This window comes from Prunus mume, linkage group LG1, assembly GCF_029339155.1.
Source record: "Prunus mume cultivar Tortuosa linkage group LG1, ASM2933915v1, whole genome shotgun sequence".
Taxonomy (NCBI): Eukaryota; Viridiplantae; Streptophyta; class Magnoliopsida; order Rosales; family Rosaceae; genus Prunus; species Prunus mume.
In genome coordinates, this window is record NC_142698.1 from 17,518,404 (window position 1) to 17,546,313 (window position 27,910).

The 27,910-nt window shown below is 38.6% G+C and overlaps 4 protein-coding genes across 8 annotated transcripts; all 4 read right to left on the bottom strand.

The window, feature by feature from the left end:
* Nucleotides 1–422: 422 nt before the first annotated feature.
* LOC103343997 (stress response NST1-like protein (DUF1645)) lies at nucleotides 423–1,987 on the bottom strand. The gene has a single exon (XM_008247624.3). It carries the CDS (start codon nucleotides 1,968–1,970, stop codon nucleotides 723–725), a length of 1,248 nt encoding a protein of 415 aa, XP_008245846.2. The 5' UTR covers nucleotides 1,971–1,987; the 3' UTR covers nucleotides 423–722.
* An 8,537-nt stretch (nucleotides 1,988–10,524) lies between these two features.
* LOC103343987 (uncharacterized) lies at nucleotides 10,525–15,477 on the bottom strand. The gene is given in 7 exon segments (XM_008247613.2): nucleotides 10,525–11,302; nucleotides 11,653–11,794; nucleotides 12,435–12,838; nucleotides 12,841–14,134; nucleotides 14,228–14,283; nucleotides 14,398–14,517; nucleotides 14,934–15,477. Coding segments are annotated over 6 exon segments (2,646 nt in total). The 5' UTR covers nucleotides 14,501–14,517; nucleotides 14,934–15,477; the 3' UTR covers nucleotides 10,525–10,655.
* Nucleotides 15,478–16,020: 543 nt separating this feature from the next.
* On the bottom strand, nucleotides 16,021–20,866 carry RECQI1 (RECQ helicase l1). 4 transcript variants are annotated; one of them, XR_016123223.1, is made up of 12 exons: nucleotides 20,718–20,866; nucleotides 19,948–20,333; nucleotides 19,533–19,793; nucleotides 19,127–19,295; nucleotides 18,733–18,824; nucleotides 18,580–18,623; nucleotides 18,234–18,348; nucleotides 17,807–18,160; nucleotides 17,395–17,619; nucleotides 17,074–17,266; nucleotides 16,896–16,969; nucleotides 16,021–16,383 (listed from the first exon to the last, which is right to left on the bottom strand). XR_016123223.1 is itself a non-coding variant. In XM_089043970.1 (10 exons), the coding sequence occupies exons 1-10, from the start codon at nucleotides 20,830–20,832 to the stop codon at nucleotides 17,138–17,140; spliced, it is 1,890 nt and encodes a 629-aa protein (XP_088900096.1). In that variant the 5' UTR covers nucleotides 20,833–20,866; the 3' UTR covers nucleotides 16,859–17,137. The 4 variants fall into 4 exon arrangements, 1 of the variants encoding a protein (XP_088900096.1); XR_016123222.1 differs by lacking the exon at nucleotides 16,896–16,969; XR_016123224.1 differs by lacking the exon at nucleotides 16,896–16,969 and having other exon boundaries at nucleotides 17,008–17,266.
* A 1,481-nt stretch (nucleotides 20,867–22,347) lies between these two features.
* Nucleotides 22,348–27,780, bottom strand: LOC103343964 (Polynucleotidyl transferase, ribonuclease H-like superfamily protein). 2 transcript variants are annotated; one of them, XM_008247594.3, is made up of 12 exons: nucleotides 27,399–27,780; nucleotides 26,644–26,712; nucleotides 26,359–26,534; nucleotides 25,015–25,693; nucleotides 24,777–24,861; nucleotides 24,428–24,515; nucleotides 24,033–24,217; nucleotides 23,717–23,849; nucleotides 23,350–23,486; nucleotides 23,127–23,201; nucleotides 22,716–22,832; nucleotides 22,348–22,597 (listed from the first exon to the last, which is right to left on the bottom strand). In XM_008247594.3, the coding sequence occupies exons 3-12, from the start codon at nucleotides 26,501–26,503 to the stop codon at nucleotides 22,505–22,507; spliced, it is 1,737 nt and encodes a 578-aa protein (XP_008245816.2). In that variant the 5' UTR covers nucleotides 26,504–26,534; nucleotides 26,644–26,712; nucleotides 27,399–27,780; the 3' UTR covers nucleotides 22,348–22,504. The 2 variants fall into 2 exon arrangements, with proteins under 2 accessions (XP_008245816.2, XP_088911825.1); XM_089055699.1 differs by lacking the exon at nucleotides 27,399–27,780 and adding an exon at nucleotides 26,856–26,878.
* Between the last annotated feature and the right edge of the window lie 130 nt (nucleotides 27,781–27,910).

A 27,910-nucleotide genomic window follows, 5' to 3' on the forward strand; every position in this document is an offset into this window, starting at 1 on the left:
TTAGGAGGCACCATGTCCCTTGTAAATTAAGATTTCAACTTCACTTTAGCAAAGTCAATCTAAAGATCTACCAAGCTCATAGTTCATAGGTGTAAAACATATTTGGATAATAAAGGCCAAGTAATTATATGAGACAAGTAGATTCTTAGGGTCCCAAAACAAACAATTTGCAAAAAGCAAATGGGGTCACCTCATAATTTCTTCCAAACATCACAAACAACTATTCTCATGCAAAATCTGCATATGCTTTTGCTCCATGATTATGTTTAGTAATTTTGCAATTGGGATTATGTTTCTTAATGATGCAATTAAGGTTATAACTAAGAACCATATCACTCCCCCATATCATTATCCTAAGGATCTTCACATTGGCTGGCCTCTTGGAGGTTTTAAGAGAATCCTCATGAGAAAGAAGCATTAAAAACACAGAATATAATCATATATAAATTGATTGATTCCATCATACTAGCAGTGACAGCAGAGAATAATTTACAGGGGCAAGCATCTTACACAATCTAGATGGGAATAAAAGAATTTATCCCATAATTTGCATCATACCCATCAAAATACAGACAAGGCTGCAGCTTCTCTTTTTCAGAAGAAAAGAGATGGATCCAAAGAGCTAGCCTTCAATAATTACACAGATGATCACATAACCAAAGAAGTTGCGAAAAAATCTATACATTTCCCTCTGAAACCACATCATATGACATTAATTCATCTTACCTTGAAGAAACTGGGTTCAATGCTCTAGCAAACCCATTGCTCATAGCAGCTCCATATCCCTTTGAACTAAATCCCAAGCAACCAAGCAACCCTTGCCTGTAGGGCAAGTAAGTCTTTTTCCTCATTTCCTCAGCCTGAGCCCTATTAGCAGTGTAATGCAGCTCATGGAGAGACGGCGGCATCCGTCGTTTCCCGACGCCGTTGGTGGGTTTTCCGGCCACCGGCTTCTTCCCTGAACCGCCGGACCCACTTCCCTTGGACTTTTGGGCCTCTGAGCTCAAATTCAAGGGGTTGCTAAATTTGGGATCTTTTGAAACAGAGCCCTGAGTTTGAGCACTCTGTTTCATGGGCTTCTTTTCTTTTGTAGTGGAGAATGATATTGAAGACCAAAACTTGTGGTTGCTTCTGCCTTCACTTTTACTTCTATGAAGAAAATCTTTCAGAAAAATCCATCTTTTTGAGTTCCTACCAGCTGATGATGACCTTGAAGTTGAAGCTGAAACTGAAGGTGTAGTCGTTGTGCTCTCCACTTCTTCCTCTTCTTCTTCTCCTTCATTTTTGCTCTCTTTCAAGCCACCCCCTTTCAGATCTTGAACAAAGGAGCAGCCTTTTTCATCAGTTTCAATCTCGCTTTGAGCCCACTCAAAAGGGACATTTCTTAGAGGGGACATAGATCTTGTTCTTCTACGCAGAGACTTGTCCCGGAATCTCAGATCTCTGCCTCTCACAGGCTCAAACTCAAGCTCTGCTTCATGCTCCTCGTTTTCTGACTCAAGATCCAGCAATGGAGCTAAAGCTTGAGGCTTTTCCAGGTGGGTCGAGAGCTTCATGGGTCTGATCTTCCCATTCAAGAAGAGCTCGTCAGCTGAGCTCATAGGCCCTGTTTGGCCAGAGCCACTTGAGCCAAACCTTGCAGAGAACTCAAACTCAAAACCCAGAGAAACAGAGGTGTTGTCAAACGAAGAAGAAGACCCCTGAGGCGAAGCGAAAGAGCTTGACTTTGAGGTCAAAGCAAAGTGCATTGGGCTAGCTGGAGCACTGTAGAAGAACCCACTAACGGGTCCACTGCGGCCAGGGCTTGAAGGTGCACTAACATACGGAGTGGAACAAGTGCTATCAATGTCTTCAAAGAAGATATGGGATTCATCGGTTTTGTGGGTTTCGCCATTGCTAGGGTTTGGGGGCTCGAGTTTTGGTTCAGGGTTTGAGCTTTGGCCATTGTTGGATGGAGTTTTGAGCTCCATTATTTTCTGTGCTCGTTCAGCAGAAACAGGCTCAGAGAGTCAGAAAATATAGCATGGAGAGTGGGTATTACATTTTGTCCCTCGACTTCCGTTTTATTTCGTTAATGCCATGGTCGTCTTCTCATCGTCCGTACTAGAGGTCTACTTTATTTTATTAATTTTTTTTAATTAGGGGTGAATTAACTTAACCAAATAAACTAATCAACCTCATGAATTGGTTAAACACAAATAGATGATTGTGATTAATTAGTGGTCAATCTTTTGACATCAAGACAGTTTGGAACTAGAACTGACGTGGACCATTAAACCATCTTGTTAACAACTTATTATGAACTTTGCCAAAAAAAGATATCTTTGCATTTTATTTTTTCATTTAATAAACTTTGGTACTAATTAGATGTCTACGTCACAACATCTAACAAGTTATCCATATTAAGTTCGTCGGTATAAATACCTTTTTAACCCAATACATCATCAATACTGCCCCTCAGTACAATTCTATCATACCCTTTGTTGACTTTAGGTTTGTACCATGCTCCAAACTAGCTCATCTCTTTTTTTCTTTTTCTTTTTTTTAAAAAATTTGGAAAAACGACAATGTAACGGTTAGTCCAATAGTATTTCTCTTTTAATGTTGGAAAATGTAAAATAGAATTTCTCTATTTCAACTGGCGCAAAAGATAATCTCGCTCGGCCTTGAGCACCAAGTTCCTTCCAAACTCAAAAAGAAAAGGAAAAATGACTATGTAACAGTTAGTCTAATGATATTTCTCTTTTAATGTTGGAAAATGTAAAATAGAATTTCCCTAGTTCAACTGGTGCAAAAGATAATCTCACTCGGCCTTGAGCACCAAGTTCCTTCCAATTCAAGTATCTGGTATGTGTCAATTAATAAAAGAATCCCAACTCAACTTGAAGGCCATGTCATTTTGTGTCAATTAATAAAAGAATCTCACTCGGACACAGTTAAATAAAGTGTTGTTGAGGCCAGAGACCAAGAGGGCTGCACATCGCCCTCAAATATTTATTGTTTGCTTGTCCTCCTCTCCCACCTCTACCATAAAGTGTTGCTCTTTCTCTCCAGTCTTAAGACAATGCATGCCTGCCATGGCCGTCCAATGTCATCGAGATCAATGCTCACTGAGACTTCTTTATTGTCCCATCGGACGGCTGCATAGCATTCAACTTCTTTTTACTATTATTATTGTTGTTCTCCATCTCCTTTTGTACATGTAGTTGAATGCATCTCTATTTTCTGATAAATGAGAATAAAGAAAACATATAAAGATTTGTACCCAAGTAAATAATATAATCTGAAAATTCTAAATGCAAGGCATGGATGGTGATTGAAGGCACAATGTCATAGCTCTCTCTCTCTCTCTCTCTCTTTCTTCATAGGATCCTAACTTTTGGGCAGCTGTCCCAAGGCCGAGGTTCTGCATCTGTGGCCTCCCTTCCAATTAATAATTAATCATTATAACAGCAATTTGTCTAATTAAACTATAGTTTAATCAGAATAAAGATAACATACTAATTAATCTTGTAATCTGTAAACCTTGTGGATGGAGGTCTCTTTTCAGATTTCTCTCTACCCAAGAAATAAGAATATTGGTTTTGAGAGAGAGAGAGAGAGAGATTAGTGGCCATACTTATTTGGTATGGGAAATATTGCTTTGGTGATGAGCCCACATTAGATTACATAAGAACCCAGTGTCAAGAACAAGATGTCATTGCTTGCCCACTGAAGTTTTAAGTTTTAACCACCAAGCTGAAAGGGTGTGTGATTAGATTAGACTGGTTGAGATGTTACGAGAACCAATCTAAAATAGACAAGCAATTGAGCATCAGCATGTGCATTTTGCCACACCAGCACATGATGTGTTTTTTTTGTTTATTGGGCACAAATGTGAATATTTCTTGGGTCACTGTTCATAAATCTGTTTTCTTCTTCCCCCATCCACAAAGCTTCTTAGTCAATGAACATTAATTGAACCCCCATGAATTCATCATTCAAGAAAGAACCCTATGCTTTAAATAATATGGGGTTATAGTTTATATACAAATGCAATCTTCTGGCTTCTATGAATTTTCTTGTCAAAAAATCCACAGTAATGGCTTTTGTTTTTTTGTAGGCTCTGTAGTGTTATGTTAGTTAGGCGGTCCTTCAATGAAGCAAAGCTCTTTTGTTCTGATCCAAACTTGTACAGAAGCAAAAGTCGCACAAAAGGCCCACTTGGTGACACATGATTACCAAAATGGCTGCTTCCATCGAGAGTCTGTATAAGGAAAACTGTGATGTTTGGATTTTTGTGATACTTTTATGAATCACTCTCATTTGGTAAGAATTCTAAACTCAGTAAGAACTTTTCTACATGGATCTCGACTGTAAATACTGAGCTGCTAAGAAGCAAGCAGGAAAATACAACATGTTATGTAAAAATATATTTCCTTGTATTTAACAGATTACACAAAGTCCCTATTTATACTAGTACAGAATACCTACTTAAGGTAGGAAATAATATAGACATGAATACAATCCTATTTACAGCAGGAAAGGCTAATTGCTAGGAGGAGATTGTGAAGTTAACTTCCGTGTAGGCTAGGAAAGGAAAGCTGCGTTAACACCCTCGCAAATCAAGGCGTCACATGATGCACAAGTTTGAAAGACATAAGCTGATGGCGTGGTTTGTGAAGAGCTTTGGTGAACAGGTTCGCAGGTTGGTCGACAGAAGGAATAAAGCAAACTTGATGACTTCCAAGAGCCACCTTTTCACGGACAAAGTGATAGTCTAACTCAATATGATGTGTGCGGGCATGGAAAACTGGATTGGCAACCATGTATGTGGTGCTGAGATTGTCACAAAAGAGTTGGACCGGGAATTGATGACTCACACCCAATTCATGAAGAAGAGAGCATAGCCAATTGGTTTCGGCCAAGCATGAGAGAGTGCACGATATTTGGACTATGTACTAGAGCACAAGATCTGTGGGTTGTTTCTTGGAATACCATAAGATGAGGTTAGTTCCAAGAGTAATCACATATCCAGTGGTCGAGCGACTAGAATCGGGCACCCAATTTGCATCGAGTAGGCGAGAGGCGAGCGGCATTTGAGGAGTGAAGGAGGCCTAGATCAATAGTGCCCTTGATGTACCTAAGTATCCGTTTGGCGACAACAATGACGGCAAAAGATATGTCGAGTAAGAGTGAGATAATGTAAACCGCCAACAAGCTCGCGATACTGTTAGGTTGGAGATGAGAGCACCATCAGAGACAGAGAGGAGAACCTTGGCAGCCAATGGAGTAGATGCGGGTTTGGAGTTGAGAAGATTGGCTTTCCGTAAAAGATCATGTGTATATTTGAGTTGATTGATGTGGAGAGTACCATCTTTATGAATAACATGTAAACCCAAGAAATAGCTGAGTGGACCAAGGTCTTTGATGTCAAAGTGATCACCCAAAAGAGAGATGAATTGCTGGAGGTGAGTGGAATCATTGCCAGTAACCACAATGTCGTCGACATATAGAATGAGAAATATGGTATGAGACTCATGTTGAAAAATAAATAATGAAGTGTCAACTTGGCTCCATGTAAAGCCCACCGAGAGAAGGAAAGTACTGATGCGATGGAACCAAGCACGAGGTGCTTGTTTTAGGCCATAGAGTGCTTTGTGAAGCTTGCAAACATAAGAAGGACGAGTGGGATCAATAAAACCAAGGGGTTGAGCCATGTAGACATCTTCTTGAAGAAACCCATGAAGAAATACATTTTTGATGTCAAGTTGACGAAGGGACCAACCACAAGAAACTGCAAGGCAGAGAACAATGCGAATGGTGGCAAGCTTGACAACAGGACTGAAGGTTTCAGCATAGTCTATGCCCGGACATTGATACCCTTGGCAACTAGACGAGCTTTGTAGCGTTCAATGGAGTCATCAGAGTGACACTTGATCCGAAAAACCCACTTGCAACTAACCAAGTTCTGAGACGGAAAGGAAGGAACCAAAGTCCATGTATGATTATTGAGGAGTGCATTGATCTCTTCAATCATAGCGTCACGACATTCAGTATGCTTAGTGGCCTGTGAAAAACAAGTAGGTTCAGTATGCTCAACAACAGTTAATAAGGCATGGGAATGGATATTTGATGCCATCGTATGAAGCTTGGGCTTGTGAATGCCATCCGAAGGCTAGTGCGCATGCGGGAACATGGATGAAGATTGTGGAGTCTGAAACTTGGGGTTCAAGCTGTAACCATGGGGCTCGGGCTGGACTGTTGGGTTGAGCTCTGGAACTAAAGAGGTCGGAGCTGCTGGAACTTGAGGGTTGAGTTCTGGAACCATGGGGCTCGGAGTTGTCGGAACTGTTGGGTTCAAGTGCTAGAACTAGAGAGGTCGAGCTGGAACACGGGAGTTCAGAGTCTGGAACCAAGGTAGGCACAAACAGAGATAGCTGGATGAGAGGGTGTCTGGAATAAGTTTGGAGCAAGGGTGGGACAAAGTCGAAGAAGTGACGGTGAGTGGACTGGGGTTGCGGCAGTGTCATAGATTGAGGCAGCGGCTGGAAAGGTGAGCACTAGGAGGTGCCGTGAGGTTGTGATTTCGAGGTGAGTCTGCGGCAGGAGTAATTGATATGGGCACAGGTGTGGAGGAGGGCAGAATTGGGTGGAATTCAATATCCACATACTCAGAAGAAGATGATACCTGCAAATGCTCAAATGGAAAATGCATTTCGTTAAATAAAACATGACGGGACGTGTAAACATGACCCGTAGAGGGATGTAAACAATGGTAACCTTTGTGGTGAGAGCTGTATCCAAGGAAAACACATTCAAGGGTGCGGTTGGTGAGTTTATTTTCAGTATAGGGTCCAAGGTAAGGGAAACAAGAACACCTAAACACTCGGATATGAGAGTATGAGGGAGGATGTTTGAAGAGACGATTGTATGGAGTGTCTCATTGAAGATTAGGAGTGGGTAGGAGGTTGATGAGATAGACAGCAGTGAGGGTGGTAAGGAGGGTACGGATCATGGTGGCAATATGTCTGTGTTTACGTTCAGCTATGCCATTTTGTTGGGGAGTGCGGGGACATGAGAAACGTTGGTGGATGCCTAGTTGACTGCAAAGATCATAGAAAGCATTATTAACATATTCAATGCCATTATCACTTTGAAGGATTTGTACAGTAGTGTGAAATTGATTTTTAACCATGGCAAGAAAGGTTTGAAAGTGAGAAAAGACCTCATTTTTACGGTGCATAGGATAGATCCAGGAGTAACGAGAAAAATCATTTGTAAACAAGACATAATAGCGATAACCAGTGATAGATATGACAGGGGACATCCATACATCAGAGTGAATTAAATAAAAGGGAGATGGGGCAAAGGTTGTATTGCTAAGAAATGACAGTTTGGTGGATTTGCTAAATGCACAATCCTTACAGAAAGCATTTGAAAATTTAAAGCCTAAAAATGGTGCTAGATGAGAGAGCACAGGATGGGATGGATGACCAAGGAGACGATGCCAAGCAGGAGAATGCACGGCGGTAAGGGCACGAGGGACGGTGGATGAGTGAGAGGAGAGGGAAAGTGGGTTAAGACCATCTTTAGAGGGGCCCTGAAAGAGTAACAAACCAGTGCGTAAGTCATAGATTTGATAAAAGTCAAGAGTAAAGACAAAGAAAACTAAATTATCATGAGTAAAACGGGCAACAGAAAGAAGATTAGTACGAAGAGATGCAAGACAAAAGACATTTTGAAGAGAAAATTGGTGAGAACCTAAAGGAAGAGGAAGAGAGCCAGTATGAGATATAGAGAGAGAATCTCCATTACCAAGAAATACAGAATTATTACCCTGATATGGCTGTTGATTTTGGAGATTAGAAGAACTACTAGTCATGTGATGAGTGGCTCTGTGTCAGTACTGTAGAGTCGGTGGCTGCATAAATTGAGCCCCAGCAAAGGATGGAAAAGATTCTAGGCCATTGTAGCGATGAGGACATGTTGAAGTAGTATGTTGATTGGTATTGCAAGGTGGTGCACCAAACGGGTCCCAAGACACCAGGAGATGAGTTGGGTGAACAGATGTTGGCTAGAAGTGGCGATTGGGCCCAAGGAGGTGAAAGAAAGGCCGGTGACTTTGAGATCCAGAACGTGGAGAAGAATGAGGCCACGGTTGAGTAGGCCATTGGGGCTGCTGGAAGCCATTCCACGGTTGCTCCAGGAAGATGAGAAGTTGCGCTAGCCACCACGGCCACGATCGCGCCAACCACCACGGTCACCGCTCTGTTGTTGGAAGAGCCACCACCACGGTTAGAAGGGAAGGAAATATGACCGGTGGTGTGAGAGAGGATTTGGTGGCCATGAGCGCTATGTTTTGAGCGAGAAGAGATGCGAGGAGCCTGTCGTCAAAAGCTAACAAACAAGCACGAAGATCAGCAAAGTCAAGAAGCGGAGGAAAATTGAGAATTGCGGTGACGAGCATTTTGTAATCGGGTCCTAAACCCCGAAGCACAGTGACAAGTTCTTTTGGAGAGACAGTTCATTGATGGCGGCCAGTGAATCGGCAAGGGACTTAGCATGACGAAGGTAAGCATCAATGGGTTGAGAGCCTTTTGCAAATCCCGAGTTGAAAACGAAGAGCAGATTCACTGGCCATCTTGGATTGAGAGAAGTGGCGTTGGAGATACTCCCGAGATCCTAGGTAGAGGTGCAACGACAATGAGAAAGAGAATAGGCTCAGAGAGTGTACTGGTGATGTAGCTAACAATGAGTTGGTCTTGTTGGTACCACTGAGCATGGGCGGGATTGGGTTGGGTAAGAGTGGTGGTGGTGGTTTCGGTGGTAGAGGTAGATGTGTGGGCAGAAGGTTGTTTATGAGTGTCATCGATAAATTTCCAGAGGTCATGACCGACTAAAAAAGGTTTGAGTTGGCGAAGCCAAAGAAGATAGTTAGAGTCTGTAAGCTTGATAAAATGAAGAGTTAGGGCTTGGGAGGGAGATGATAGATTCAGACGAAGCCATGAGGTAGACCTAAAGGAGAAGAGGATCGAATAAGGGAGAGGGAAGAGGATCGAATAAGGGAGAGGGAGAAAACCCTAGGTTAGGCTGATACCATGTAAAAAATATATTTCCTTGTATTTAACAGATTACACAAAGTCCCTATTTATACTAGTACAGAATACCTACTTAAAGTAGGAAATAATATAGACACGAATACAATCCTATTTACAGCAGGAAAGGCTAATTGCTAGGAGGAGATTGTGAAGTTGACTTTCGTGTAGGCTAGGAAAGGAAAGCTACGTTAACATGTTAATATGGTCATGGTTGCCATCTCTCATTTGGTACTTGGTTTGTTAATATTAGGACATAATTTCTCTTTTTTTTATGTGAGCGATATTGAGGTTGAAGATATTCAATCACAGGACCTCGGATGCAAAGATAATGTTTTTAACTACTTGAAGTATAAGCCTCTTACATATAATCTCTCCTTTTTATATGAATATAAACAATAACTAGCAAAAATAATCTTAATAGTTCATTTATATTCAACTTCCAAATGAAGGAAATAGAACGTCAAAGAGGGATAGAATATAAATTTAGTTTAATATGTGGGGCTACATACACTTTAAAGTTGAGCTTAGTTTAATATGATGGTATGAATGAAGAGGTGCTCAGCACTTGGAAGTGGTGAAGTAGAGAGATAAAGTCTTCAAGATGATGAAGGTTTTGTGTGTGTGTGTGTGTGTGGAACAATGCACTCATTATACAGAGAACCTTGTCCCCCTCAAGGGAGGGAAGAAATGCTCGTGAAGAGCAGAACGGTTCGTTTTCAATGGTTGAAACTTGAAACTCCTACTGGTTTACTTACATAGCTCTGCTTCTTCTGTTTGTGGTTACGTAAGAAATGGAAGAATTTTATTCATTTTGCCCCATTTGTTCCCCACTACTCTAGGTCTTGGACTGCTTTTACATCACAATAATTTAAGCCCTCATTTGGTCTATAAGTCAAAATTGTTTTAGAAGGCTAGACTCTTAGGTATGGTTGAATATATCAGTTGGGGAATTTATAGTAACTATAATTTCAACTTTTAGCAGCACTGGGCCGGCTAGATGTCAGACTGGTTCCATTAATCACGTGGTTCATCAATTGGACAAAGGCACTGACAAGGAGAAAAGCTTAGTTGCGTTTGCTATTCTCAGTCAGTATTATTATGACACGTGATGTGTTATCACGCGTGTCATAACGTTATTTACCGAAGATAGCAAAATAATATTATCCAATCTTTCTCCCTAACAAGGCCTTAATCAAATTTCACACAAGGCCAAAAATCTTGTTTCTCTAGAGACTTGATTGGTATCTGAGCGGTTGAGCTTAAAATCTTTCGTGCAATAACTTTACACAGCTTTCTTCCTGGAAAACACATTGAGCTTTTATTGCAGTTAAATCGTACATATTGCAGTTTGCAGTGGCCTGAATTACTGTAGTAACACACTATCAAACTAGAAGTGAAAAATTGTCTTACTGGCAGTAAATTCTATGTTGAGAAAATTCTCAGCTAGATGAAAATGTTGAAGGTAAATTAGATAAGGAAAAGCATACAAGTTTCACCAGATAAAGAACTCAACTGGATAAAATACATTGCAGTGGGTTATAAATACAAGGGCCAACTTAAGAGGGACTAAAAGTGCTAAAAATCAGACACCAACTCATCAACCAAAGAATTTAGTATCTCCATCTCAATCTCTAGACCCTCCTCAAATGTTTCAATGTCGAAGTCAAGCCATCTCCCACGCTGGGTGCTCATGTCCTTGTCCACAAGCTCATCCACATTCAATTCTGCCATACTTTTCCAACCCAGAATATCTTTGTACAATTCCTCAGCTAACCATCCATTCCTCTGAGACAATGCTGCCCATTTATCCCATGCTTTGTGGCTTCCGACAAAAAATTGCTTGCATCTGAACTGCAGGCTTTCATTTACACAGTCAAATACAATCTTCCGCTGGAGCTTCGGATACTCTTCTTGATCCCCCAAATGATAAAAAAGACTTGGGGTAATGACAGTCTGAGCATCACCCAGCGCAAAATCTTCCATCTCTAAATCTACATTGCTAAGGATGTATCTCACATATTCCAGTTCCCAATTGTTTGTTCGATTAAGATAATGGGAACCCAAAATTCTAGTCATATTCTTTCCACTCACATCCCCTGTGGAAGCAGAAGAGGCTGAGTCAAACAACTCTGAAACACTATATGCTGGTAGGGTTTCATATGAAGAGAATAAATCCATTTGATCTTGAGCTTGAGCCAATGAACATCTCTCACTGTCACTGCCTGTAAATGGAGAGTAGAGTATACATGTTCAGTCATTTTTCTTTCACAAGAGCACGTATGTGTTTCATTATAACATAATGCCTGACTCATAAAAGAGGTTTCTTTTTTCTCTTTTCGGTACAAAGGATGTCAAAGGAGGAGGGGGTGGTTTGACTCATACAAGAGGTTGCACTACGCTTTTCTTATCTGATAACATTATAGGCTGTTCGCTGATTTACAAAATCTCAACTAGCATAGACATCCCCAATCTGGTGTAAAGTTTATGTTCTTGCAAAATATTTTGGGACTGACATTGTTATGAACGTATGTACTGGAAAAGGAATAAACAGGAAAGAAGACGGTTATTGTACCATTGGCACTATTTCTGTTATCTGTGCAGCTTTGACTCTCAAACGAGGGGGCTGAAAGTGGACTAAGATTCTGATAATCAAATTCTTTTCCATTTGCACTGGTTATGCTGCTACTGCTACACTCTTCCATCCCTTCTGATCCCTGAAATTGTTTAAGAGAATTTGACAAGCATGCTGATTAAATAGCTTCATGATGTAACTCAGAATCATAAAAACAGGTTTCTTTTCCTGAAAGGCATATACAAAATTGATAATAATAATGGAACCAAAGTGAAATATTGCATCGAAAATTTCAAATATTAATAAAATGTGAATCTTGTCCAAAAAATGGATCAAATACAGACTACTGCTGATTGCTTAACTTCTCTACATTGTGTCTAAAATCCTCACTCTGCTGTATTGGCATTTGAATTTTTACAGAACCTTGACTTGTTAAGCACAGTTTTAAGAACGGACATATGGTTTTAGTTGTCTATAAAGTCTGGTTTCTACAACTTTACCCAGTCAGAAAGTTTCATATCTGGTTTAACTAATTACATTACCTGTAGGGCCTATCCACAACACAAATATTCATTCATCTGCTGATGAATTTGTTAGCAGAAACAGTTTTAGTATGAATGTGCATTTGGTCCTTGTTTCATTTTGTTAGTACAACTAGTCAAGGTATTATATTTTGTGTCTGGTTGAGGAAAACCATCAAACACCTTAAGTGCCTATAAACTCGATCCTGAAAAACCAAGGGTGAAAAACCACTAGTCAAGAAAATTAAGGGTAAAACAAACCTTCCACTGCTGGTTCACATCAACCGACAACAAGCAACCATAGTGGTTTATGCAGTCAAATTCATCTCTGTGCAAACTGAGTTCGAACTTCTTGCCTCTTGATGCAGTACTAGCCACATCAGAAGCCATATCTTGCAAGCCAGATGAAGAACTAGCAGCTGCAGAACTCTCTTCACTGGTTGGGTTACGCTGAGACGACTCGACTTTACATGACAACTCTTGAAGCTTTTGTTCCAAAAGGACACTCAGGGCATCACCACCAATCACGTTGAACCCAGGTGAAGATAATGTGAAATTCTCTGGGTAGCGCTGCTGATCGTTGTTACCAAAAGAATCAATATAAAAGCTGTTGTTTCTACTCATGACTTGACCAGAGGACTGCACTTCAGAGATGGACCTTTTCAGGGAGACGTGAACGTAAACGAAACAACATCCATGGCTTGTTTCCTATTATCTGCGCCCAAACTGGTGCACCCATCCATTGAAACATTACATTTTACTGACCTTTCATCTTCACTGATAAATGCATTATCAGAAACGGCTTCTTCTAAGTGAACATCCTGGCCAACAGACCTTAACTTTCCAGAGACTTTCTTCATTGTGGATAAAGAAAACTCCTTTCCAGTAGCATTTCCCATTGAACCCACCTTTCCAGATCCAGTTTCAGAGTTTACAAGAACCTTACTTACAGTCTTACCTGGCCTACTAGAGCCATTAGTTGACCGCATTCTTCTAGTAGGTGGATTAGGAACCATATTTTTTGAAGTCGTTTTATCTTTATTAGATACACAATTCTGCTTCTGGTTGTTCTGCTTGAGCACGCTTTTGGTGCTGTCAGGGGAAGTTTTCTTATGCACAGCTCTTTGTGGACTTGGCCTGCTCTTAGAAAATTGATTTTGTTTCATCTCATTCTGTTCCTTCTGATTCATGAAACTACTCGACCCATCCTTTCTTTGAACATTGACCTTCGCTTGTACCGCAAGTGATACTGATTTTCCCTTATTCCTTCCATCCCTGTAACTTTGTCTTTCTGAGTTCACAGAAGCCTTGGGTAAGTGTACATTATCTGACCCATTTTGAATCCTATCACCAGGTAGTCCTTTCATATACTTAACGTCACCAGCTTCCTTGGGTCTTTCAGGTCTGGATTCTTTTTGCACAGCTTCCATCTTCTCTTTCAAATCCCTAATTCTCAACGGAATTGAAGAAGGCCCTACAGATGACCCTTTGCTCTTGGAAGATGCTCGAGGACTTGCCTCAATGATCTTTGAGGCTGCCTCCATTATATAAGCTGCATTTTTTGTTGGGATGAAGCCAGGACTCTTGATAGGTGACAAAAGCTTGTGGTGAGTAACTGGAATTGACTTAGCTGATTTTGGAGGCAAAACTTCAGTTTGAAATCTCTCAATTGGTTGGTTCTGCACTCCCTGTGCTCTAGATTCTACAGGATTCCAAGAAAATCTATCCAGCTTCTTTGGCACATTTATGTACTCCATGGCATAAAAATCGCTCCACAAATTACGATTGCTCCTGTCATGATCAGGGACAGTTGAAGTTGGCAACGAATCCAGACCCATTAATCTAGCAACTACACCAGGGGCTCTATTCCGACATCCCTCATCACTAGTCACTGATGAAGCATAGTGCCAATCACTACTTGCTTTATTACTTGAAGTTGTTCCTCTCTCCTCGCCCTCTACCTGCAAATATATATAAAACCAGATTCTTGATACTTATATCACATGACAAACAAACAAGAGAAAGATCAAAATGAGAGGGTAGAGGATTCATACCCTATAGATCCCCGACTTCGAGAAACTCTCCACATTTTCTTTTCCTTGCTTTAATCCTTTACATTCAACATGGCGTGAAAGTAAACTAAATGCTCAACTAAGAAGCACATACAGATAAATATGCAAGATATATACCCAAAAAAGAAAGAAAGATAGAAGATGATATCTACCAGAAGACTCGGAATTGCTCGAGAAAAGCTTCTTCCGAGATTTTCCATTCCAATCAAACAAGTTTAGAAATCCTCCTTTTGAACGTTTTTTCTCAACCTCCATTTTAGTCTTCTGCAAACCTATAGGAGTTGGAGATTACGATCAAAAGATCATTAAACAGAACCCATGTGCCAATTTGTACTAGAATTTGTCATGCTTGAACCATCCATAAAGGAATTCAAATATTAGCAATCAGACTAGACATTACCTACATTGTTCATTGACAACTTAAAAAAAAAGAAGCTAAAGCTTTAGCCAGAGGAGAGAGCATTCTCCAGTTTTTCAGAAAGAAGTAGACAAGCAGTACAAATTAAAATTTCCTTAGAATGTACCACATTTTTCAAGGCAACAAGAAAACAGATCGGATTATACCACTAATTCTACATATGAAAAAAACAGCAACCACAGTTGTGCGTGCAAGTGTGTCTAATCCAAATGGCACCCTTTAGAATGAACAGCAAGCACAAATCTCTAATCATTTCAATCAAAATCTCACCTTAAATCCTTCAACTGCAAAACCCCATTTTCCACACTCCGAAAAACTCACTCCTTTTCTTCTTTTGCTTTTGTAGACAGCAATTCAGTCAAAACCCACGCTTCCAAACTCAGTAACCAAGAATCAAGTAACTTCATCCAAATGAGTAACCTTCAATCAATCTAACCACATTCTCCTTACCCAAGCACCCACATTTCGAAAAGCCAACTCTTTCTTTCTATTTTTGGTTTATTGTGCTGAATAACAAACACAATCGGGAGTGGAGGAAAAGATTAAAGATCTGAAAGTGTAGAGCAACAAAATCCTTTGGGTAAAACTACAGCAAAAAAAGAAAAAAGCTTTAAGCGAAATCAGAAGGAAACTGCACACACTGAGTGAGAGAGAGAGAGAGAGAGAGAGAGAGAGAGAGAGTTGAAAGAAGAAGAAGAAACGTTAATTGTGAGCAAAGAATCGCAAGGCGGAAGAAGCACACCGCCCCGAGAGCTGAGTGGCTGACGAGTTCTTGTGAAAATTCTTACTCTTTTCATTTATATTTATTTAATGGACCACCACGAGTCGTGCTTCCCTTTTTGTGTGTAAATCATGTACCCCTGCCACGTGGCTTTAAAACTGTGGGCCCCGCTCGAAATTAGTCATCAGTTTCGGTCCTTTTCGGGAATTGCCGATAGTTCAAAATCAAATGGACTGCTTTTTTTTCCTCCCCATTTTTATTTCCAATTTTTTCATAGAAATGTGTTTGTGTTGTTGTTACATTTTTTTTAATTTTAATGTCTCATGTTTTTTACCACTTCAATTTAAATTCAGAAAAAAAAAGCTAATTTGTCTTCAATAAGAAAAATAAAAGGGAGTTTCACTAAAACACTCAAAATAGGGGTTGAAATTATAAAAAAACCCAAGCACTATTTAAACATATAAACACACCCAAAACCCATCATTATATACACTCAAAACCCATTTATAAACACACCCAAAAAGTTGACTTTATGGTTGATTTTGGGTGTGTTTCTATGTTTAAATAGTACTTGAATTTTTTTATAAATACATGTTTAGGATTGAGTTTATTTATAAATTTATAAAAATAAAATTCACAGTCTAAGCACTCAAGAATGTATATAATTGGTCTAAAATTTTGACACTAAATAGTAGCTACAAGCTGGAGACCAATGGATCAATCAAGAGGTCCACTGCTCATCAATAAAATTCAAGTGGTCGACAGTCCACTTAGGAAAAAAATAACAAAGATGGGTTTTGTTTGTAGCTTTCTCTCTTTATCTCCTTCATCGTGCTACTGTTTATTTTTGGATGGTGGCCCCACATTTCACAACTAGGCAATGTCGCCAACTTCATAGCTTGTTTTGCTTCTTGTTAAGATTCCATGCAAAAGCTCCACTTTCCTTTTCCCCTCTTGTAAATAAAATTCTTCAGTCCTTTTCCAGATTTTGTGGTGTCACTGTCAATAGACACACATATATAAGGAGATTCTTCAAAAATATTTAAGTTAAGGATTAGTTACATACTTCTAATTTCGGCAGTTAGATTGTATCTAACAGACTATCAACACATTTAATAAATTCAATCAAACGACCAAAATTAAAAATCTGTAACTAATTCTTAATATGAAATACTTATTAAAGAATCTCCATATACGGACATATTATTGATATCTATTTGTTTGCTAGGAGGATCAAAAAACAAGTGATTAAGAGAGCTTGGACTTTAGAGCTAAGCCCCACATGAATCACAGACAGAAACAGTCCCACAAGAAATACATTATTTATGGTGGTTAACATGTCATGCTCAAGTATAATCTAGATGGTTTACTAATGCAGAACGTAAGTATTATGTTAATCATATGATTGCATGTGCCATTTGTCAAATAATTCTTTATGGTTTTGTAGATCTTAGTTGTTAGATCTTAGATTTAATCAAAATTATGATGCATTTTCTGTTTGACCACAAAACCTGTCGATGTGACGGGGCAACTGGTTGGCAGTGTAATAATTGAACTTTCCCAAGGTCGATATGTAGAGGCTCAACTGATACACATATACATTGCAAAAAGTGACTCATTTACCTTCCTCACATCAAAATTGGGCAAGCAATTCAAGCCTGTAAACCAAGAACTAAATAAACTCCTTACTTGCACCAGAAGCAGGACAAATAAACATGTATATCCTCAGGGTCAGGAGGAAGTCTTGAGGTAGCTATCTTTTCTTCTTTCCTTGCTCAGAAGCTTTGAGACAGTTATCACAAGGATTCGATCCGCACTTGCAGGCATTTTCATCAAAGGACTCTCCAAAGTGTTTGAGTAACATTTGCCTCCTACACTGAGTCTGAAGAATAACAAAGCAAAGAAACCAACGATATTTCTCATCAGTACACATGGTTCTATAAAAAGGCTAGATTTGCTTCTTTTGTCAATGTGAGAATAACCAGTTGATGATGGTTTGGTGTTGCTAACCTTTAGTTCACAGTACTCTTGCATTTTCTGTGCTTGAGCCATAGCTGTCTTGAAACTTTGACTTTTACATCCTTGACCATTTCGTAACAAACATACAACCCGACTGAAATCCTTCTTCTGGTATAGGACGATGCATACTGCAGGAAGATCATCTCTGCCAGCCCTTCCAGATTCTTGATAATAGCTTTCTATTGATTTGGATATAGTATTGTGGATGACGAAACGCTAGACATTGGAAAAAAGGAATAAGAGGGTCATTTAAGATAAAATATTTAAAAAATCAAAAATAGACTATTAATCACTGAGATAACATTTTCTTTCATGAAGTGCAGGATTGCAAATGACAACAGCAGTACTTTTAAAATTTACATAAAAGAGACAGAAAGAAAATGAAAATTTTATTTGGACTTACAACATCCGGCTTGTCTATTCCCATCCCAAAAGCAATTGTAGCACATACAATCTGAACCCCTCCAGTGTACCATTTCTTTTGGACAGCAACTCTTTGGCGAGCTGCTATCCCAGCATGGTAATACGCTGTCTTAATCTTAAATTTCTCGTTCAAAAAATTAGAAACCTCAACACATTCACTTTTTGAAAGGCAGTATATAATCCCGCTCTGGTCCTGGAAACGACTCATCAATAGCTGCCCAAGCTGCTTCAGTGATTCCTTAGTCTTGCCGATGACTTCATATTTCAAGTTGGGTCTGTCAAAGCTTCTTTCAAGGACAAGAGCACGAGGGATTCTCAAGGCTTTTAATATGTCCTGCCACACATCCATAGAAACATTTTTACTTCCTACAAGAGGCAGAAAAATCCATTCTGGTATATCATCCTACCTCACGAACTGAATGGGTTGCTGTGGCAGTCAATGCCATCACTGGAACATCGCGGAATATCTGCTTAAGACATCCTAATCCCCTGTAATCTGGACGGAAATCATGTCCCCATTGGCTGGGAAGCAGGATTCAAGATTAAAAGAAATGATGACTGGAATAATCTTATTAGATAGCTTAGTAAGAGTAGCACAACTTGTTATACATTGTTATGACCAATGTAACAAAATATTCATATGATGAAGTAACCTTAACACCAGATGCTATGTAACATGATCAAACCACTTTTCCTCCTTTGAGAACTAATTTTCAGTTTCTGCAGATAATTGTCACCTAACAAAGAACATACCTTACACAGTGCGCTTCATCCACAACAAATCCTGCTAGCTGTCCCTGTGATTTAGTCCAAAACATTAATTACGTTTGGAACATAAAATCTTGTAACAGCTGATGCAAGTAAAGATGGTACCAATGAACTGGTCAGTAACCTTAAGAACCTCACCTTTGAATGCAGGCATTTCAGAACCTCAAGAAAAGAAGGGTTTCCAGCAATTCTCTCAGGAGTCACATACAGAAGCTTGCATGATGGTTTATCTTTCCTGGAAACAAGAGAATAAAACATAACCATCAAAGACGAATTATCAGGTAATCAAGTACTTTAGATATATATATATATATATATATATATATATATATGTAACTTATTAATCTTATGATGCATAAAAAATATTTTCTTAAACAAAGCAGCATCAAAAGCATATACTTTAATAAATAAAAAACAGTTACACATGCAAATCAGGGAATTTTCAGACATAAAAAGGTAAGGAGAAAATTTATGCTAGAAAAAGACAGGCAAATTGCCTTAGTCCAAAAGAAAAGAAAAGAAAAGAAAGAACCTTGCCTTAGCTCTTGAAGGACCGCTGCTGCTTGGGAAGTGGTTTGTTGAGAATTCAAAAAAGTTGCTGGTACACCAAACTTGAGGTTCAGCGTTATAATCTGATCCTGAATAAGGGAAAGCAGTGGAGATACAACAACTGTCACACCCTGTTTCAGGGTTGCTGGAAGCTGTGCAAAACACAGAATAATATACATCCCGTCAGTGGCTTGGAAGAAATCACTCCAGTATTTAACTACTCAAACAACTATTGGTCTGTTTTGAGCTAGTTATCAAAATTTGAAATTTGAAATTTTCTACAAAAATAATATGTAATTACTTCATGGATCATAACAATTTTCAATATTACAAATAGATCAACAAAGCAAAACGACGCAGCTGTAGCCATATTATATATGAGAAACTACCTGGTAACATAAGCTTTTACCCCCTCCAGTAGGCATTAGGATAAAGCAATCTCGCTTTTCCATAGCAGCTTTACAAGCCTGATGCTGCAAGGGTCGAAATATCTTATTACCAAATATTACAACATTGGCCAGCTCAGCATCATCCAGAGCCTGTAACTCTTCATAAGTAAGAGTCTTTGATTCATATTTTGATGTACGGGTGCACTGCTTTTTACTAGAAATTGATGGAACTGAATCTCGAGTAATGCTGCTTTCACAATCCTTCAACACAAACAAACAACTTCAGTATTTTGAAAATTGTAGTTACCAAAGAAAACTGCCATGAAATTCAAAGAAAGTTGCAGCCGGTTGCGCAACTGGTTATGAATTCCACAAAGCAGTAAAGGCAAAGCTGTGAAAAACTAGTTCTGCTTACCACTGATCTTGAAGAACGTTTACCCGAATTCTGGGGTGGGACAGAACTGCTCCAAACAGGAAATGAAGAGGGCTTTGATCCAGCGTCTTTTGTCATTGGAGTTGTTAAATCTAATTCTTCACTATCACTAGAATCCAACAGCAAGAAATTTGGGTACTTTTGACGTTCCGGTGAATCTTCTACCACGTTGATTTTGCCTCTATCATCATCTGGTTCGTTACCGTTGAGGATGTCTTTGTCAAACATGTTATTCAAAACTCCACAAGCTTCAGTTTCCATTGCTTGTATATCATCCCATTCTTCAGTGTCCTGCATAGATTCAGCTAATGCTGCAAGAAAATCATCACCGCAGTGCTCCACGGTAATAAAATCTAGGCCATCGTCACCTGAACAGAAGATCAGAGAAGAAGATGACCCTATCATTACTTACTTGGGTGCTAAAACTAATCATAGTTAACTTATGCCTGCACAAATTCGAGACCAACGGTAGAAATACTAGGAAACTAAGCAAAATGTTTGTTGAAACTTTACCACAACACTTCACACATATTAACCTCAAGTCTAACTACATTTCTATCAAATCACACACAACTCAACTTCTCAAACATATTGGAATTAAAAATAGCACAAAACCCAACAAACCCATTTCATATCAGCTAAAATTAGACAAAAACAAAACCCACCAAATTATGAACCCAAATTGTATATTATCTTTTTGTTTATCTGATGAATTTGACAAAATATTGGTACGAGTGAATTGAAATGGGTACCGTAGAGATCAACCAGACGATCCAAACACTTCTTTGCCGATTCTTCATCGAACCCAGAATTGAGAGCCAAGCTTAGCAATCGAGCTTTCTCCATTTCCAGATCGTGACCTTCCATTCTTAATCTCCCGCGCTAATTTGCTTTGAAACCTAAAAATTTAGCCGGCAACCGTTTAAATAGGGGACGAGAAGCAATGAGACGATGTCGTTGCAGCTAACGCTTTGCTCATGGTTATGGGCCTTTTCCGGCCCATTTACAAAGAAAAAGAAGCCTGGCAAAAATTCTCAGGCCCAATCAAATAAACTGTTCGTTCAAAAAAAAAAAAATTTCAAGTAAATTAATTGAGGTTATATTACAAGGATTTGAATTTGTTAAGATTTTGTTAATCCATCTCCCAATACTCAAAGGCGGGTCAACAATTTTTCTTTTTAAAATTGAACACATTTCATTTACTTGCAATCCAAACATACATCATTTCACGCAATTGTAATCTGTAATAACATTAGTGGAGCATTTGCCCTCCAAATCCCACAAGCGAGAAAAAAACCTCTAAAAAAATTTAGAAGTTAGAAACCAACAATCGCTTTTAAAGATTGCATGCATGAAATTACGAAAACCCGTACGTAATTATACGTATACATATAATATACGTATACAAATTGAATTAACAACTTGATCATTTAGCTCCATGTCTCCGATGGATCAAAGCTTCAACGAAGTACAATCTCGAGACATTTGCGCTTGAACCAACGGTAACCTTTCTTCAAAGACCTCTTGACCTTGCCCTCAGCGCCATACAACTTATATCTGGCCACTCGACCTCTTCTCTTAAGCTCTGGATCGTTCCACCATAATTTGGATGGCTTAGAGGACCTCTCTTTGGGTTTCTTCCCACCAATGCTTAATTGAATATCACATTGTCTTGTTTTCATGGGATAGGGAGCCCATGACCATGAGGGATGCAAATGAGATCTCCCCATGTACATTGTCCGGTTTTCGCTTAATCTCCTCACGTTCACCATGTCTAGGTTCTGGCAGCCAGCTCCTGCATAGGAGCGGTAGCGAGTCTCCTCCATCAATCTCTCTCCCCCTCTCTATCTCTGACAAGATTTATTGTCCCCCTATTGCCCGAGAGAGGGAGAGGGATAGAGCTCACTCCGAGCCTGGTTGAATTTGTCTTTCATTAGGATTTTTTTTTCTTACCTTTTAAATATATTAAGGAGTGGTTGAGAACAAAGAGAAGTGATTAGGTGGTGTTCTTTGTTCTGTTAGAGACAGGCAGGAGAGACCAAGAATTTTGGGTTGGATTTTTGTTGGCCAGGGTTTGTTGTTCACAGTTTTCAGGGCCATGTCAATCTAAGTAAATTTAGATGGTGCACCGGTATTACTGTTAAAAGATTAATGAGATAAATCGTGCACACCCCACTTCCCTCATCACATTAGTTACAGTTATTCTGAAATTTCCAATCTGTTGAAAAATTGTTGCTTTCTTTATGGTTGTTAGGTAGGTGCGCACGATTGGTATAGAAGATGAAGATGAGCCTAGACCCAATTCACATAAATAAAATCGGGCCCGAATAACAAATTTGGGCTTCAATTAGGGCGAGTCACACCTGAGACGGCTTCCATAATATATTAAACAGCAAGGGAGATTATATTTAGAAAACTTCAAGGCAAATGATATAGAGACCATCATCCATATGGTTAAACAGGGTGTCATTCGACCTAATGGATAAATTTACATATAATATCAAGCTAATGCAGTGGAGAGGGGAGAATTACGACACAGCTAACTAAATTGCTGATACTCCTTCGTTTCAGATTCTGATGACTCCTTTTTACTGCCCTTCTTGGACTTCTTGATGTTGTCCATGTGGGAAACCTGTATATTAACCCAACATATGAAATGATTAAATGAAGAAAGATTCATGCATAAATGTCCACACCGTTTTAAACAGGCAGTTACAGTCAATTGGAAAAGTTTTCGTATCTGCGCTTACAATGCAGGATTTCCACTCAAGTTTTCCATGCCCCTCCCCTTCAGCAGTCTGAGAATGACCACGGACATGGCGAAATATGTGAATCAGAACAGCAGCATCAAGAGCTGCGTATTCCAGCTGCACAAGAATATGGCACTAGTTTATTTGAACTAAACTATTGGGTGTACAGATCAAACATTACATCTTGTCAGAACCTAAAACTTCAACCATAATTGAGTAGTTTTCTGACTCAAAATTACTATATGACGCTTTCTAAGGTCAGACATCTTAGGAAAAATTAACTTCTAGTTTCCCTTAACAATGGGAGGAGGATTTCAAATATCTCCTTCACTGTGCTCCCAAAGCAATTTATAGGTCATACAAGTGTACACATATGGTAAACTCTAGATGAACAAAAAAGCAAGAAACTACCTGATTCTGCGTCAAAGGCCGTTGCTCCCAATTGCTATTCCTTCTTGTCTTGTTCAAACCAACTCCCAGTATTTTCTGATGATACACAAATAAATTGTGCATAACTAATGAGTATTATTATGCAAATAGATAGATGGATAGAGTCATGAGTACACACAACAACTTATGTTAATATTGGGTACTACGAATAGAAAAGATTGTACTATGTTCATGCTTTTGTTACCTTTGCAAGCCCAGACAGACCACCCCGAGGTTCTTTGAATACATTCTGGATGTCCAGTAGCATCTCATAGTGTTTGAAACACTCTAACTCTTCATACGAATGAGCCAACTGCTTCATATCGCATTGAAAATTATAGCCTACAAGGAGCATAATTCAGAGTCATGCAAGTTAGTTCTCTATGCAAAAATTTCCAGCTTATTTCATTTTTAGGACAAAAGAGGGTGGAAAAAAGTGCATCCTTGTTTTGTTGATGGGATGTGGACACACACAACCCACCCACACAAACTTACACATGAATGTATGAATGTATCATGTATGTGCATTGTAAAGAAACAATACTTCACCAAATGCATTACAATTCTCATACCGAGTTTTAGAATCCTAGAAGATTGCAAAATGCGAGTTAAGGAATCATCCAGAACGTCAGGGATATCATTGAATAACTTGATCAAGTCAAATATGAAGACCATTTTATCAGAAGCAATTTGCATGATAGAAACCTGAAACATTGAGAGAAACACTTCAACAATATACACAAAGCATGTCGACACAAAAGGAAAATTGTTATCTGAGTAGAGTATCATTTTTACTACGGACCGAACAAAGTATTCGGAGATATGAGAACCAAAAAAAAAAACCCCCTAAAGTCTAAGGAAGAATGAAAATCAATATGCTTTGATTACCTTGTTCGGTTTGCTGCCTTTTACATAGTTCGGTTTCCATTCACAATCAAGACCCACAACTTTGCATCCCTCAATATGAGAGGTTGCATTGTGCAAGGCATTGACTTCATCAACCCAAACAACGCCTTCTACAACCAGCTCACTGAGATGCAAAAAACGACTATGGAGAAGACTTGCCTCGGGTACTGTATAAAAGATTATACCAAAATTTACAACTTCGAATTTTTATTTCATACATTGTCCTCAATTGCTAGAAACAACAAAAATACAGGCGTATTTAAGAAAAAAAAACTTAGATTGATAACATGGACAACTTCACTGGATTAACTCTAGATAAATCATTTTATAAGAATAAGTGCAAGTACTATGACAGGAAGGATTAACATTAGTTGTACCGTTGGCATTCAAGAAACCTTCAAGCGAGTATCGATCGCAAAGTTCATCAACCTTTTCTGAGTAACCAGCCTCCATTGCTAAATAAACCTTTAAAAAATAATGAAAAGCAATTAGGTTCCAATACCAGATATGTATAATTACTTTAAATAATAAAGTCATGTATCATTATAAATCATACATCTCTTGTTTTCTAAAACATTCAATATGAAATCAATGCAACCAAGCATATATTCACACATACGCATATGTTACACATATGCATACATACATTGTATAACTCAAAAGGATATTCACGCATAACAAACATAAGTGATTGAGGAAATGTGATCTATGCCAAAAGCTACATACCAGATATTCAAGAAGTTGTCTATTACTGTTTGTCCTTGCTTCTGCGACATCCCAGCATCCTTTTTCTGCTAATTTCTTTAGTGAGCTGAAATTTGATGAATAATCCTTACTAGTTTAATTTCAGGGAGAAACAAAGGAGATCAACGTATTTAAGACTAACATATAGAATTTATTGAAGGAAAATAATAGAAGAAAGAAACTATTTCAGTAACTCGGCAGAAGTATGAACTAAAATTACCTTTCTTTGTACTTATGATAAACATTGGGAAATTCATGTCGGAGATTGTTTTTCTGTATAATCTCATAAGCATTTTTTAGCATGTTCCTGTCAAAGTATTCCTGGACAAGAACGCATAACATTGGCTCTCCCATGAATGTTGCCCACTTATCTGCTGCTTTCAATTGTTTTCTTTCTATCATACTAAGGAGAAAAGATTGGCCAGATTGGCGGATAGAGAAGTGCTCTAAAAGAGTAACTGCTGTCATATATGATTGAGACTCTATCAGTCCAAATATATATTGCTCAACGAACTTTTTTGCAGTGTCAAATCTGCAATCATTCTTTGCACTCAGGCACATTACTTTATCAATGTTTGCCAGATGAATATCAAAAGCTTCAAGAATCTTCTCAACTATCCTCTCATCATGATTGACAGAGCCCCCAACAATATCGATAAATAGTTGGGAAGCCAGGTCTTTTGCTTCTAAAGAGTCCCACATGGAAGTTTCCATTTTCAGGAAACGGCGAAGAGCAGATATAATCAAATGACTGAACCCTTCAGAGTATAAATCAAATATAGGCAAGACATAGAGGCACTGAATAACAAAAGTAGCTGGTCCAGGTTGGGGATCATTGCGCAGTACTAGATGAACCTGTTCTTGAAGCACTCGGAACTTCTTAGTTGCCTTATATGTGCCTAATACACGTTTCAATTGGAAACAAACAGGCAGAAAAGAAGAATTACTTCCAAGATAAATGCTGAAAATCTGAGTAAATAAGATATTTTAAACAAACTAGGACTACCAAGGAACTTCTGCAGGATTGGGCAGCATAATAGTTTAAAAAATCATCCTAAATATCTAAAGGTGATCTAACCTGAAGAGTGAAGACATAAATGTTTCATGACTCATGGGGGCCAAGGGATGTTCAATTTATTTTGAGGGCAGACAGAGTAGACTGTAAGAGTGAACATTTGGTTCTACTACTAATACTAAGACTTCCATATGCATCTTGCCTCTGTATGCCTAGAACACCTTGGGGCAGAAGTTTTGTTGAGCAATCAGATGACTGAACAAATGTCCATTAAAAAAAATAACTATTAAAAACAAAGGCAGCATGGTTTTTAACTGATGGTTTAATACACTACAGGAAGGTGACATTAGGCAACAATTAGTGATTGAGTAAATGACCATCATGTGATGAAAAGCACAACAACCTAGAATCAAGTTTCCCATCTCAACAGAATCATGCTTACAGAAAGTGAAACTATCAATAGCAAACAAGCTAGAATCAAGTTTCTCATCACAACAGAATCATGCTTAAAGACAGCGAAATTAGTGATCGATAGCAAACTACCCTTACCATTGAAATAGCACGCTTTCAGGAGGTATATGAATACCAATGGAGAAATATGTGTTAGGTCAGAAAATGCATGCTTGCAAATAGTCGATGTCTGATTAAATTTGCCTTGCTTGCTATGTGTGTCGACCCTTTCCTCCAATCCCATGCCAGAATGAAACAGTGATGGTCCTCAGAAACTGAACCAAAATTTGTTTGAAATAGAAAGTGCGTTATAGAACGAATATCACTTCCAAGACTACTTCAATGCAAAAAATAAAATCTAGCAACTGTGACCCCACAACTTACTCTCTTGGTCTCTTATAGATCATTCAATTGCAAGTAACAAAGCCAAGGTTATCTATCAATACTCAAACCCTGTGAAGATATAACAGTTGGTTAGGCAATAAACAAAATCCAGTTAAGAAAAAACAGTATGCACACTACCAACTAGGCAGTTTATTTCATTTCTTAATTTAAAAAAATTAATTAATTGAAGACTGAAAATAAGTTTTATTTACAATCAAGCTTGGCCATTTAATCAATGATCAGCATAACAGAGGCTCTACAAGTAGCATAGCGCACAAATAATCCAAGAACTAGCTGATATGTCTTCGTATAACGCTAAAAAATTAGTCATATAAAGAGCATTTAAATGGTACAGCATCAAGTTATAATGAGAACAGAACTTCTTTTACAGTGCAGCTGAACTACCATTAAGCATTGATCAAAGCATTACAAATCACACAAACCCATATGTTATATATGAAAAAATCACACAAACATACAGAAACACAAACCCATATGTTATTTATGAAAAATATCACACAAACATGCACGAAAGCATTGAGCATTGACCATTGAGGAGGAGAAAAAAAATAAAGAAAAAAAAAACTATTTTCTATAATAAGAGAGAGAAACTATTTTAAACAGCACAGAAGTTTAGTTTCTAACAGCATAAGAAGAAAAAGAAATGGCAAAATGAAAGTTAAACACTCGGAATTTTCTTTTCGTTTGAGTTCTTCAATTTTCTTAGCAACCAAACAGTGCCTGCCGAAACTTACCGTTTTTATCGCTCTGTAAACTCTGCCGTCGAGCTTCCTTAACTTTTCGCCCCAACGCTATATATATAGAATAGAGAACTGGCTACACAAATTTTTATTTTTATTTTTATTTTTAAAAAAAGTCAAAGAGAATCAGAAGGCACTGCAATACGGGGTGGCCCACCGGATTTTTTTTTCTTTCCGAAAATGGCAAAACGAAAAAAAAAGATTTTTTATTTCATGCGAAGTCGCAAACGGATCATTCTCTCTAAAAGGCTGGTGGTGGCGGATGCTATAATGCGCCAGGTGATTCGTTGAGCGCAGTTGTCCTGGAAAGGAAAGGGAACGTGATGATGAGGACCAAGGCCACCTGTTCTGAGTAATTTGGTGCGAGAGTGCCCATGCTAAGATTGGCTATTGTGCAAATCCTATCCACTGGTTTTTCATACTCTTTATTTTTTTGTTACAATATTTATTTTCACTCTTTTGATGAGTGGCCAAGGGCATTTCATATCTCTTCAATTTTCTAGGTA